The following is a 15,780-nucleotide window of genomic DNA, read 5'->3' on the forward strand; positions in this document are numbered from 1 at the left end:
GGAAATTAACGATCTGGCGCGGTATGGCTTGTTTTCCGCTGCATTAGCCCGAGGTCATCCAGGGTTCAAGGCTTGTGACTCTTTCCTGGACAAGTCACAGTCCTTGAATCATGTTTATGTTAAGTTTGCATTTGTAATGTTTAGACAAGTTATGGTTGATGGGTGTTAACCCGTTAAGACAATGTTTAATATTTTTATTATCAATGGATGATCTTGCATATTTTTAATTCATATAGCTTGTTATGATTAAGCTATGGTATTAAGAAGTCACACCAAATTAACCACGCTTCCGCAAAGCCAGGGTGTGACAACAAGAGTGATAGATCTATTTGGGTGTAGCGAGCCCACACCCGTGAGGCCGGGGCGGCCCATAGTGGTGACTGTGTCTTCCAGCCGGAAGCCCGGTAACAAATATGCTAGGTTTGAGTTTCCCTGCACCTTTTCACACATACCGGTGGCTTTGCAAACCGTCGGTGATCTCTTTTTCCTTATTGCTACATACCAGGGACAAATTTTACTTACAGACATACTAAACGGTTTTATTTACATAAGACTTACTCATGAACTCGCTCAACCTTTTGTTGACTTTTTAAACTACATGTATTTCAGGAAATTAAGTTGGATCTGGCAAGTGATGCATGTTTAGCTGCGTACTAAATAAGGATGTCATCCGGAGTCGTAGGATTGGGAAGTGTAACTCTTTCCTGGACGAGTTGCATTGTCTCAAATCTTTGTGTTGTTGGTAGTTTTTCGTCAAGTCTTATGAACTCATTTTTAAACAAGTCATGTTTGTAAACGTATCTTGTGGTTGATGTTGTTTCAAAACAATATGTTATGCATTTTCAATTATTTCAATGGATGAACATCAAATATTTTATCATATAGCATGTTGTGATTGTTGCTGTGGTATTAAGAAGTCACACCAAATAAACCCACGCTTCCGCAAAAGCCAGGGTGTGACAGTGATTATGTGTGACTTGCTTAATATCATTGCATCCAACCATAACAAACAACTATATGATAAAACTATGATGTTCATCCATAATTAAGTTTCAAAATAATACAACCATCATTGTTTAACCACAAACCAAGACTTCAAGTTTAAAGTACATAACAACCCAAGTTTTAAGTTCCATACTGGACTTAACAAAAGACACTATTAAAAGCTAGGCTTTGAATCATGTATCTTATCCAAGATAATATACACAATCCAAACCCTTCGACACTGGATGACATCTTTTATTTGAAGACACAACTTGAAAAACTTCAGCGCCCGCCAGATCCATTTCAACTCCCTGAAATACATGTAGTTTGAAAACATTAACAAAAGTTGAGCGAGTTCATGTGTTTTGTATGTGTGCACGAATAAACTGTGTAATCATTGTAAGTATGTATTTGTAAACCCAGTATGAAAGCAACAAGGAAACAGATCAATTAATGGTTTGCAAGGCCATTAATATGTGTGCAACGGCGTAGGAAGGCTCAAACCTAGCAGATTTTGTACCGGGCTTCTGGCTGGAAGACATAGTCACCTCCTTTGGCCACTTCCGACCCAGGGGTGGGGCTCGCAACACCCAAATAGATCTATCACTCATGTCCATCAGTCCTTATACGAGGATTAATGGTCTTCAGTGTGCGTCTACCCATTCACATGATCTAATAGTTCATTCCTTAGCTAAGCATACCATTTATAAACGTTTTTAAACATTTTGTAACATGCATTTCACCCACGAAGTTATAAAACTGAAAACAGTCAAAAGAAAAGGGGGACATGAACTCACAGTCTTGCGTCTCAAAATTCGGTGTAACTCAAAGCTGCTACTCATTCACACGACTACCTACAAACGTACTATGGTTTATTAGACGGATGGGTAGTGCCTTGACTTTTAGTCTTCATTAGTATCTTTGAGTTACATTTCTTTGTGTCTTAAATATTATTTCAAAGTATATAATTATTTGTTAAAATAAATAATATTGTAACTTAAATTATATTTATTAAATTTTGGAATATTAGTTAAAATAATATATTTTAACTTGACACATTGTGGACTTATACATGTATATCTTCCCCAAGGATGGGTGTATTCATAATCGTATTCTTAAACTTGTATATTTCTACCAAGTATCGGTGGCGCATTCCGGTGTATTTATACGTACGAGAATACGTGTTTTTATTGTGTTTATTAAGTATTCTTATACTTAATTTTTGTATTTATTTTTCCGGAATATTATTTTCAATAAAATCACCAATGTACATATACTCTTAAAATATATAAATATTTTAAGAAAAGTTGTATAGAAAATTATTTATATTTCTTCCTTGGCAAAAATATTTATATTTTCATATAAACCTCAAAAATGATATAATTTCAAGTTTAACTTAGAAAATATATATAATCCATTTTTCACCCCAAAAATAATATATTCTAAATTTTTTTTAAGAAATATATATTTTTCTTTACTCGAAAATAATAGATTTCCTTCTTGTCAAAAATATGATATATTGTTGTAATAATTATAAAAATCATATTTTCATTCTCTTGGTTTCCAAAATACCGTTTACCAAAATATACTTATGAATTTAATTCCGGAATATTTTTGTAAGTTATATTCCTTGTTCGGTTTCTCAAATTTTTGGGTATAAATTATATATTTATTTTCTTGGGATTTTGGTAATATTTTGTGTTATAATTCTTGGTATTTTAATTTGGTGAGTTATATTATTTCAAGTCCTAAAATAATATAACTAATACACATAATATACAAATAATCACACACATTGTGACATCTAAATATATATTTTCCTAAATACATATTTAGTCACTTTTATTTCTCAAAAACCAACCTTCAATATTTGTAATTTTTGTAACAAAAATTATGGAAAATTTTATATGAAAAATCATGGTTAAAATACTCTTGTATACACTTGTTTAAAAATATTTTTCTAAGTGTTTAATTTTAAGAAAAATTTTGCCATAGTTTCCCCTTAAAATGGAGGTTCCATGCTTTCCAAGCATATCATTTTCTTTTAAAAATCATCACAAGTCATCAACAATCCAAACAATACTTACCAAGTGCCAAAAGCAAGCTATTTACACTACTTCATGAACTTGAAAATTTATAAAAATTTGTAGTAACTTAGTAGAGTGTTTAGTAAGTTTAGTTACCCTTTAAAGTGTGCTTATTTGTTTAAAAACATTATTCTTGAAGAATTTAGATCTTTACAACTTGTAAAATGATTTTCTAAAAATATTTCTTTTTGAATTCTTCTTGTCATTAACATGTTTCTACACTTGAATAATCACTAAAAATGTGATTAATTCCTTTAAAAATATGGTTAAGTAAATCTTGTAAGTAAACTTAGTTTCTTGAGAGAATAATTTTTGAATTCATCCATTTACAAAGTTTATAACACACTTCGATCATCATCATTCAAGAAAACACTTCATTCTTCAAGTTCATGTTTACACATAAGGATGATCATCTTTGATTTATAACATAATCATCCTCTCACTTGCTAGATCATGTGTTTAATCACAATCTAGCAAGTTCATACGATGTATAACATCATTAACACAAACAATCAACAATCAAGAAGCACATAAACACTTAAACAACATAGATCATCATGATTTTTAGTCTTATGTTAAAGATTATGTTCTTGATCTTTAGTGTTCTTCATGATTAGTGATTTACATATACTTTTAACCATCATAACAAGATGTAAAATGAGATTAGGAAGGTCTTACTACTAGCAGAAGGCTAGGGATGAACACAAGATGAAGATGATGATGATGAATTTGGTGGTTAATAGCACTTGAAAGAGGTCCTTCACTTTCCATAGGTACTTAAACACCTTGGAATGGTGTTATCATACTGTTACCAAAAGAGGATACTTTGAAGATGCCGATTTGGAGGAACATGTGGACAACATTTGTGAAAAAAGTGAAGAAGAAAAAGAAATAAAGCCTCTACCGGTAAAAAAAGAAGTGGGGGTTAGGGTGCACGGGGCGGTTCCGTGATATTATCACGGACAAATGTATAACTCGTTAATTTCCACCGCCGGTCCAAACTATAACGCGTTATAGCATCACGCATTCCATTTTCGTTATTTTTATCACGCCGTTATTTTTTTTTTTGTGAGTGTATTGTTGGTTGGGGGAAAATTGTTGGGTGTGGTGGTGAGTGATGACCACCCCCACTAAAAAAGGTTGTGAGTGATGAGAAAATGGTTGATGACATGATGGAACTTGATTGGTGCTTGTGAGTGATAGAATTCTATCACTAGTAACCACCCCCCCCCCCTCGCCTTATACACAAGACTACCCTCCGCGTTATATCTATCTTTGGCAATTATGCTCACAAATATGAACTAAGCGATTTTGGACCAAGTGGACTAAAGAATACGAATGGCGGGATCATAACAAGTGATGATGAAGAGGAATCGGCTAATCAAGTTGCAAGTGTTGGTGACTCAAATGACACTACTTCATTTGAGAGGGTTTGCTGAAGAGCACAAAGAAAGAATGGTTGCAACACGTGTGGATTGAAGATTAAGGGGGTGTGTTCAATTTTTTGTTTATATGGATCAAACTTATTAATATTTTAATTTGTATTTGGCATGGGCCTAACTATTCAGCCCATGCATACCGATATATATTGGATCGTAGGTAGGTTAAACGGTGTGTCGAATGGAGAAGCGGTTAAAGTTAACAAACACAATTCTTCACATTGTAGATCTGATTGAACATATATCAACCAGTTTAAGTATTAATCTTGTTTTTTTTTTATCACCGTTTAATCTTTCTACTTTTTCCATTGTTTGTTTGTTATTTTCGATATGAAAACTGTGGGAATGCATCGACCCAAAACAATTTGTTCTAAAAATGGCCGTTCTTATTATTTTACCTAATAAAATTCATGCCCATGCATTCATTTCAAACCATTATAATTCAAAACTTCATGGTTTTTGTTTCCATCTAATAAAACTAACAACACTGACAATAACATTACATCTGCTTTGCTTAAGAATCACTTATATAAGCATAATGATCAAGCCACCCATACACAAGAGCAGAAAATTCTTCCGGTTTGTTGAATGCCACTGAATGACCCGCACCCTACATAATTTAAAACAATTTTCTATCTCGTTAATCATGTTTTTTGACAATATATGTGACATACAATAAGGTCTATTCATGTGCATGGTGAATAATTAAATATTTAAAAATAAACATGGTTTAAATGTGACGTTTCTTACCTTAACAGTTGCATATGTTAATGAGTATCCATTCTTTCCATATGTCATCTGATATCTACACAAACAAAGAAGCGTCACTTTGCATGGTAAGTTTACAATGAAGCATTCCATGTTACGAAAATACCAGGACGGAAAATTGAGCTTACCCAGCGACTTGATTATCAACGAACCATGGGTTCCAAGGGCTTTCAATTGGAACATTGAGAGATTTTATCCATTCTTCTGTTCCCACATATGGAAATGTCATATCATGATCACCGCTGCCAATTGAAATTTTAGGAGAAAGTAACATATAGTTATTACAAATATAACACATCAGATCTAAAGGGCAAATTTTACGCGATTATTATCTCTAAGAGTATTGGTGGTACCTGATGATCAAGACCTGGCAATTTCTAGAAACAAGCTGTTTATGGTAGACAATAGTGCTGAAGATGTCATATGAGTAACATGTAGTGTCATTTTTCTCAAAATAGTAATGCATAGTTTCATTGTTTTTCTTCCATGTTTCTATTGTTCCCTGCAAAATTTGATTCAAGTACACAAAATGTTGAAAAGAAAACAAGAAGAATTAGAATTTTAAATTGTTTCATGTTACATTTAACGATGATATACGTGTTGGAAGAAATTTTGAAAGTGTAATGATCGTATTAACAAAAGTTTTTCATATTGGTATGATCATTGGCATGTTATAGCCTATAGGGGAGTGCAACAAGTAAAAATGAAGGGGTGAAGTAACGTTTAGCACACCCGTTAGCATACCTCGCGAACATGGAGAGCTTTCTGAACATCTTCTTCGTTAGCCCAATCTTCTATAACTACATTGGTAGCTGCCTATAAATTAGAATAAATGTCTTAGTCATATTTCCTCATTTTCTCGATTACAAAGGTACGCGAGAGAGAGAGAGAGAGAGAGAGAGAGAGAGAGATAAATATTACGACACAGGGTGGCTCTGGATCGGCATCATCACACAACGGCTCCAATATATTTTCTAAGTTAATTCCGCTTATGCACTGAAATTGGCCGGGAATTCGGATTAATGACACATACAAAGAAACACAAAATATCCGATCAAAAGTAAGCAAGCATGTACCTCATCAACACGTTGGAGATTACTTGAACATAGAATATTGTTCGCATCATTGTATATATACTTACCACCACAAGCTTCTTTTGTAGACTGAAATATAACAACAATAAGTACATTGTCAAAACATGCTTTACACGCAATGCGTGTCATGATACATGTTGATACATTACACATGTTATATTTGGTTACCTTGTAGATATCGTCTGATATAAGTGCAAACCGGTGAGCATACTCAAATCTTGAATTAAAATCAATGAATTTATCGGTGAGTGGGCTAATGATTAGGTATCCCTGTATGTATAATGAGGAAACAAAATATTGTCAATATACAGATCAAAATATTGTCCTCTAGAGGCTGGTGATTCTAATCTATGATAGAAAAATGTTTAGATAGGATTAGTGAGTGGATGAGTTAGCCATTCTAAAAAAAAGTTAATGGAAAGATGTCTGAAGCATCAGATTTTGACTAATATGCGAAATTAAAGGAAAACATGTGAAGTAGACGTATACTTTAATATTCAACTGTGGTTGATTTCCATCTTCATTGCCTGCAAAATTTAAGAGAAATAAATACAATCATTCCCGATGCAACTAGTAAAAAGTAGGTATAATATTCATGTTCAAAGTTTGAATCGAGTTGAACAGAAATAGATGAGCCGAGCCTGAACTCAAGCCTAGAAATAAGGCCATTTATAAATGATCCCAAACTTCACTTATCAAGCCTAAATAAAATGAGTCCAAGCCTTTATAAACGATCCCAAACTTCACTTATCAAGCCCGAATAAACCTTCGAGCGGTACAAGCTTATTATCTATATAATTTTTTTTGTTAATATGCTAAGTAAACATTTACTTTATATTTATTATTATTATATACAATATAAGATAAAAATAATTATATAGTATATATTATGTTAATTATAATAAAAGTTATAATCATATATCTATATATATAAACAATAAGAAACATGTATAAATATAATTAAATTATAAGTTAGCCGAGTCCGACTAAGCTCAAGCTTGAATTAAAAGCTGAACTCGAGCTTTAGAAATAGAGCTCGAAACGAACGATGCTCGATCTCATAAATTAAGCAAGCCAAGCCGGAGCTCACCTTAGGATAAATATGAATATCAGTTGTATCTAAATGAATACAAGTTGTTACCTTTGTATGCCTCTAAAGCAACCATTGGTACAAGAAGGCCCATGTATGAAATCCCAGATATGTACAATTGATGATTTTGAAACCTTGGATTCTCCAAAACCCACTGTTATTTAAACACAAATAATAATATTAAGTCAACAAATTATTTTCACCAATTCTTTTCGAAAATAATGATACAAGTACCTTTGTTAGAAATTGATAACTATGCAAAGCTAAAATGGAATCACTACTCTTGGTTCCCTCGTAAGTTGTAGCATATGAAAACCCTACACCAGCTGGTTCATCTACGAATATTACATTAGCAACCTACAAGATTTCAAAATATTATATATTAATTAATGATATACAAGGTTATAAATACTATTTTTTAATAATCAAAAGCGATATATATATTTTTCAAAATGAGTGAAAATAAGAATATAAACCTTTGTCAATGAATTGGGGTTCAACTCCAGTGTAACATTATTCCTCTTCGAACTATCGGAAAGGATAGTAAGTGGACCTGCACAATTTATGGAAATGATAACAGTGTTTTTCAGTTAAACGAAGGTTAAATAGTATAATTTTCCTTTTAATTTTTTTTTTCAAATTCCATAATTAATAAAATTGCTGGATAATCAATATTTCGTTAGTTAAAACAAAATCTTGGGTGACATCAGTCTAGGAAATGATTTATCAATTTATCCACTTGAGTTCCTATGTTTTAGTGGTTTTAACCACTTAAGTACAAAATCAAAATGTTTAACGCTTTGAGTCTCTACATCCACTTTTTTTAACCATTTGAGTCTAAATTTCTAACTCCTATTAAATTTTCTGTTAGTTTTTTATTAAAAGACTAAAATGCCCCTGTATTATTATATTATTATTATTATTATTATTATTATTATTATTATTATTATTATTAATTCATATATATGGAGAGAAAACACACACTCAAACACTTATTTCAAACCTAATTCCGGCATCCTGTGCATCAATTCAAGCATAATAAGTCGATAAATCAAGCTACGAAAACAAAAAACAAAAAACACAAACAGCAGTTGCCGCTGATATGCAAAACAGATCATTCGTAGGCCTGAACTTCTGTAAATAAGCACTCTTCACACTTTTCCCTGTCATTGCACAAGAATTATACATTTTTTCTTTCATAAATCTTGAAGAAAGATCAAACCCAATTCTCAATTTGTGAAAAAGATGCCTCCTTTCTCATAATCAAGCCCTATCTCAAATGGGTTTTCAAACAATCACCACAAAAACAACCAACAACCTTCAACCAATATCATCACCATTGATGTAGGTGGTCATCTTTTTCAAACCACAAAACAAACCCTAACACTAGCTGGCTCCAAGACCATTTTCTCCAATCTTTTTGATTCATCTGAACACAACAACAACATCCCTAACGCCATCGATCTGGAACCCGAACGCCGCTGTATGATTTGGAACCCATCTCCACCCACCTCTGATTTGAGATCTGATGGTAGCAGTGGGGCGGCGGCGACGGTAGCGGTGGTGGAGGTGAGATGATGGTGGAGGGTTCTCGACAATGGGGGTGAGACGGTGGTGGTGAGCGCTCAGAGGTGGCGTAGTGGGATGGTGGTGACAGTGGGGCGGCACTGGTGGTGGAGGTGAGACGGTGGTAGGGGTGACACGGTAGTGGTGGTGGGTGTTTGGAGGTGGCGGTAGTGCGATAGTGGTGGCAGTGGTGGGGATGATGGTGGGCAGTGGTGGGGATGGTGGCGATGCGGTGGTGTTTAGAGAGAGAGAGAAGAGTTTGTAAAGATGAGAAAGAAAGTGTGTGTAGGTGTGTGTGTGTGTTTTATTATATATATATATATATTTATAGGTAAAGGATCCTGTAAAAAAAGACCTTTTATGTGAGAAGTGTAGGAAGGGTTTTACACCATTAGATCTGATTTTTAATGGTCGAGATCACAATGGCAAGAATGTAAATTTTGTTTGAATTTTTAATAATTGATTTGTCTTGATAGGGGTATAAGTGTCAATAAACATCAATTAAAGTGTATAAATTCCCTCCCTAAAATCACGATTTTGTCTCTCTACTCCACACAAACCAGAGATTATCTCTCTTCTTCACCCTAATCCCTCAATAATCATCATTATCTCCAGCCACCGCAAAAAAAAAAAAAAAAAAAAAAAAAACCACCTAAACCTCCTTCTACGAACATCCATGATTTTCTTTCTAACCATGACCTACTTATTTCTTGCTTCATTGTGATTGGGTACAAAATACCATGTGTTCACGCAAGTGTTTCTTATTTGAAATCTAGAAGAAATATTTTAAGATTCAAGGTATTGTGTTTAATATTTGGAAACATTATATGGTGATTCAGGGCATGATGTTTAATATCTGGAAACATTTGTATGTGATTCAAGTCATGGTGTTTAATTGTATTGCTATTCGACTTCATCTGAAAGAATTGTAATAAGATTCAAGGCATGGTGTTTAATATCTGGATACAGTGTATGGTGATTCAGGGTATGGTGTTTAATATCTGGAAACATTTGTATGGTGATTCAAGACATGGTGTTAAATTGTATTGCTATTCGACTTATGGTGTTTTAACATCTGAAAGAATTGTAATAAGATTCAAGGCATAGTGTTTAATATCTAGAACATTGTATGATGATCCAGGGCATGGTGTTTAATATCTGGAAACATTGGTATGGTGATTCAAGACATGGCGTTTAATTGTATTGCTATTCGACTTATGGTGTTTTAACATCTGAAAGAATTGTAATAAGATTCAAGCTTGGTGTTTTAAACAACAGGAACATTGTATTTGTGATTCAAGACATTATGTTAGAAATTTGGACTCAAATGGTTAAGAAAAGTGACTTTAGTGACCCAGGACGTTAAACATTTTGATTTTGGACTTAAGTGGTTAAAACCCCTGAAATACAGAGACTCAAAAAGTAATTTACCCCTTAAGCAATTTTTTTCTGAAAATTCGTAATAATATATTTTTGTTTTGAACCGCTAATTCACATATCGTATAACCTAATTTATATCTATACCAATGTCTGCTATTGGATTAAAATCCTGAATTAGAACCCATTTCCAACGCATATTGGAGTTGAACAACATGTGATTGTGGGATTCAAGGAATGTCAAGTTCTGTGACAACTGTATGATGTCAGGTTCTATGAGAACAGTATCTTGGGGAACTCACACGTAGTATGGTTTAGGAAAGGAAGTGATAAAACCAACATAGTATGGTTTAGGCTAGACGGTATGGAACACGTCCCTGGTGTGTCGCGGTTCGGTGCCGCTGGACACACCGTGCCGCCCCCATCCCGTCCCGGTCTCTCCGTCCGTTCCCTGCCGTTGGAGACGGTCCAAAAAAGTGGGGCCCTAAAGCAATTTTTGACCATTAAAATAAAAAAAAAACAAAATTTCCATAATTTGAATAAAGCCAAACGGTCATATTTTTAAAATATATAAATTTAACTTCCATTTTCACTTTCAATCACCAAATTAATCCCAAAATTTCACCTCTTTCTCACATAATTTTTATACACCTTCTTCCACTATTTTATAAACCTTCTTCCACATAATTTTCATGGATCCGTTCAACAACCCGGAGAACCCGAACACTTCGAACAACCCGAATACTCCCAACAATCCGACCCAACCTAATGTTTTTTCGGTTCCGGGATATTATCCAACGCTAGAACCGAACCAATTCTCGCAATATTCATCGAACGCGTTTGCTTCATTCCAACACTCGCCAAACCAATTCGCTCAAATCTCCCAAAATCAAGCCCTTCAACAAATGATGATGCGGGGTGCTTGGAACTTCCCACCCGTTCAACCTCAACCGATCCCCACACCACCCGTTCAACCTCAACCGATCCCGACCCAATCCGAACCCGAAGACGATGTGGAGATTGTTCCCGAAACCCAACCGCCTAAAGGGAAAGGAAAAGGAAACAAAGGCAAACAAGTGGTGGGTGATCAACCGTCGAAACCGAAAGCGACTAAGTGGACCCCAATCGAAGAAGAAGCCTTAGCCAAGGCTTTCATTGGCACTTCTGACAACCCGACAAAAGGTTCGTAATTTTTTAAAGTTTACATCTTTTTAAAGTTTACATTTTTTAAAGTTTACATTTTTTAAAGTTTAAATTTTTAAAAGTTTATTTTTTTTAACAGTGGGTTTTTAGGTTTATTAGTTTTTAAGTTTATTTTTTTTCTTAACAGTAGGTAGTTTTAAAGTTTTTTTTTTTGTTTATTATTATGTTAACACTTTATATATTTTGTTTGTTTTTTATTGGTACTAACCAATCGGGTGATGGGTTTTGGTCCAAGGTATTGGCCAAGTTTCTCGCCTTGATGGACCAAGGCCCGTATCGAGATCTCGACTCGGTTTCGTCAAAGTGGCGGAAAATGAACTCGTCCATCAATCGGTTTTGCGAAGAATATAATAAGTTATATACAAGTGACCGTCGTAGCGGGTGGAACGACGAGGATGTGTTCAAAATGGCGTTGGAAAAGTATAAGGACAAGAATGGTAGCAACTTTCCTCACGTTCGCGCGTGGATGGTTGTGAAAGACGAACCAAAATGGGCGATGGCGATGGCGAAACGCCAAAAAACATCGGAAACGGGTAGTTCTAGCGTCGGTGGATCGGGCGCGAGGTGTCACATAAACTTAAATGATGACGCCGACTATGACGAAGACGAGTATAACGTACGTGAACCGGAGCGTCCACCGGGCCGAGACAAAACAAAGAAGGAGCGGGCCAAGGGAAAAGAAAAGGAAAAGGTGGACCCGAACATGGTTGAGTTTATGGAACACCTAAAAATGTACAACGACGTCACGGCCCAAAAGACGAAGGCGAAGGAGCGGGGCGTCGAAGAAAAAAGTCGTGCATCGGAAGAAAAGTTACGCGAGAAGGTCCGATTAGCGAATGAGAAAATCCGAATTTCCGATGAAAAAATTCGGCTCAAGGAATGGGAAATAATGACGATGAATGTCGAGGACGAACTCAAGCCGAAACGTTCGATGTTGAAAAAATTACAACACGACATCATGAAAAAACATCAAATTATTTAACTCTATGTTTATTTTTATTAAGTCTTTGTTTTTTTTTTAAGTTTATGTTTTTTTATATTTATGTAATGTGGGTTTAATATTAATGAAAATATTTTGTTAGTATATTTGTTAAATGTTAAAAAAATAGAATACTAAAAAAAATAAAGAAAAAAACATAAAAAGTGGTGGAGGACTATGACTATGACCATCCTACCATGCCCTCTAGTTTTGGAGGATGGACCATCTTGGGGAGGAATGTGACGTGGCGCCTACGTGACGGATCATCCTCCAAGGATGGTCCATCACCATACCTTGTAGTCTTAGGAAAGGAAGTGATAAAACCAATGGAGTGTTGTTAGTGTGCACTCTGATTTGTAGGGACCTCCTAGAACACCATCATTCTACTAAGATAGAGACTGCTGGAATATACTGCTAAGGGATACGGAGTGGAGAGTGGAGATCGGCAAACTTCGGTAAACCAATTTACCGATGCGGTAAATCACTGCCAGCACCAAGTTTGCCGATTTTGCCATGTTTGTTCGGTGATGGGTTTCCGATGCGGGGAGGGAGGGTAGGAGAGAGAGGGGGTGTGTGGGGTGGGGTCCATGCCATCTCAACCAATCACACCTTTTTCCTTTTTTTAATAGTTTACCAATTCATTAAGTGTCTAACCATTGCCAACACTTTTGATCATAGTTTACCACTTTGACATGACACACTCTCATTAATTGATTTTGAAGTTTACCACTTTCAAGTGTCTAGCCACTTCCTATACCCTAAAGTCTAACAAATCAATAGTTCAGTGTTATTATTAATTAATAGGCTAATAGCATTCTCTCTTATTTATATAATTTATATTAGAGGTGTTAAACGGGTCGTGTTCGCGGGTTGGCGGGTTCAACCTGACCCGAAAATTTTACACAAACTCGAACCCGAAAATGGTATCATACGTAAGAATCCGAACACGACCCGAAGTTTCGTGGGTTGACACGAACACGACGCGTTCAACCCGATTTTTTTTATATTTTTTCTAAAATTAATATATTAAAATTAAAATTTACTTAAAAAACACAAATATATATAATAATATCATATTTAAATTATAAAATCTATGTTAATTTCTTTTTTTAAATTATAATCATAACATAAAATACACACCCCATTCAATTTATTACATAAAATATATTGTAAAAAATATATTATAGTATAAATGTGTTAAACGGGTCAACCCGCCAACCCGACTAGGTTGACCCGAACACAACCCGTTAACCTAAACGGGTTCGCGTGTTCAACCTGAAACTGACCCGAACCCGTTTAGACTAAACCTAAACCCGCGAATTTCGTGTTAGGTTCGTGTCGTGTCAGAAATTCACACCCTTAATTTATAATTTATATAATGTAACTAAAAAACATACTTTCCTTAAAAGTTTATTTACTTCTATTAAAATCTCACATATTCTGTTGTTCATTTCTATCTTTATCTTAATCATAAATCTCATATACATTATTCTGATTGTCAACGCTAACGTCCGTTTTCTTATATCTGAAAACGTTAGATCAGCATCTCTTTTAAAAAAATATATATATTCTAAGAAATTGTTATATCACATTGACAACAACTCACCATACCAACTTAATGTTATAAGACTGTAGAATAATTAAATAGTGTAAAAGTTACATTCACATAAAGAGTGAAACTTTAACTAAACAATGCAAGTATGTGGTTCAGCTAGTGGTGCCCCATCCTCTTAAGGTCGAAATGAGCTTAAATGACTTCAGGTGATGTAACACAATATCATTGGATGGTGGAGAGGGTACTTATTAGGAACACCCACTCCACTCTAACACCGTTAAGTCGTTTTAGTTTAGATTATTACAAAACAAAAACCCATTTTTAGTTGCCATAAAATATACAAAAACTAGCATTGAATGTAGTTTAAACTTTAAATTAAAATAAATATAAAAGTTATTATCATTGTTTCATAACCAAATACATATGTGTTTACTCAAAAGAAAACTGAAAACAGTTGGATCTAAATAACTACATTTATATATACTAAACCAACTTGAATGTAAAAAACTTACCAATCTGTTGAAGTAAAGGAAAAAGCCCTGAAGTGCCCGGACCGCCCGCGAAATAAAGAACAAGAGGATCGTGCATCGGGTCTCTTTGAGACTCAACAAAGTAGTAAAAAAACTGAACTGAATCATCTTCTCCAACTCCCACGTATCTTTCAACAATTAAAAATCAAGAAAAAATAAATAGTTAAATGAAGTTAAACATGTTTATTTTGATAAGTTTCGAAAATAAAAATAAAGAACAGATAACATACGTACCCAGTTTCAAGTGTGAATGGGAGATCACCATGAAAACCAGGGAGATTCTTGATGATTTCCTTTGAGTTTAATAAAGCTGTCAGGTGCAGAAGAATGGTAGTTATTATAACTATTATGAAACTGGGCTCCATAGCTTTCAGGTTTTAATAATCTAATCATGTTTGAGTCCAAAGGATCCATTTATATAACAGTTTCTTTAAGTGTCACCATCTTTAACAGTGATAAATTAGATGTGGTAGGTAGCATTCAAATATATAAATTAGCAGTGATAAATTAAATGTGGTAGGTAGCAGTCAAATATATAAATTAGAAAAAGAGTAAATTTCCGTTTTGTTTTCTATGCTTTGGCCGTTTTAACGGTTTTGACCAATCCTTTAAAAATAGTTATTTTACTCCCTGGTCTATGAAGCTTATCTCTATTTCACTACCGGCCCCTAACGCCATCAAATTTAACCGTTAAATCCTGGTCACATGCCCCTCACATGAGGGGCATTTTAGTCTTTTCCCATATTTTAGACATTTTGTTATTAAATATAATACATATATAAAACAGATATACACTCTCTTCTCTCTCTACATGCTCTCTCTCCTCCGTAAATCAGTCTCACCATCAACAACCTCCCCACTAACAACCACCATCCTGCACCACCACCACCGTCATCTACTGACCACCGCTAACCACCACCTGCCGACACCACCCACCACCCCACTTACCACCACCTGCCGACACCACCCACTAACTGTGACAACTGGCACGAAACCGGTAATTTCCATACTATTTAAATAATTATTTATTTCCTGCATCTATGTGTTTACACGTCAACATTATATGCTTACATGTTATTCATTTGAAATCATGCATGTTTCATACTTT

General features: G+C 34.7%; 1 protein-coding gene across 1 annotated transcript; it reads right to left on the reverse strand.

The window, feature by feature from the left end:
- Positions 1–4,874: 4,874 nt before the first annotated feature.
- LOC110865991 (serine carboxypeptidase-like 18) lies at positions 4,875–15,063 on the reverse strand. Its single transcript, XM_022115345.2, has 14 exons — positions 14,907–15,063; positions 14,655–14,800; positions 7,939–8,015; positions 7,697–7,819; positions 7,514–7,616; positions 6,862–6,899; positions 6,541–6,642; positions 6,355–6,441; positions 6,200–6,274; positions 6,023–6,094; positions 5,632–5,780; positions 5,407–5,520; positions 5,261–5,315; positions 4,875–5,120 (listed from the first exon to the last, which is right to left on the reverse strand). The coding sequence occupies exons 1-14, from the start codon at positions 15,035–15,037 to the stop codon at positions 5,025–5,027; spliced, it is 1,368 nt and encodes a 455-aa protein (XP_021971037.1). The 5' UTR covers positions 15,038–15,063; the 3' UTR covers positions 4,875–5,024.
- Positions 15,064–15,780: the final 717 nt, after the last annotated feature.

This window comes from Helianthus annuus, chromosome 1, assembly GCF_002127325.2.
Source record: "Helianthus annuus cultivar XRQ/B chromosome 1, HanXRQr2.0-SUNRISE, whole genome shotgun sequence".
NCBI classification, from domain to species: domain Eukaryota; kingdom Viridiplantae; phylum Streptophyta; class Magnoliopsida; order Asterales; family Asteraceae; genus Helianthus; species Helianthus annuus.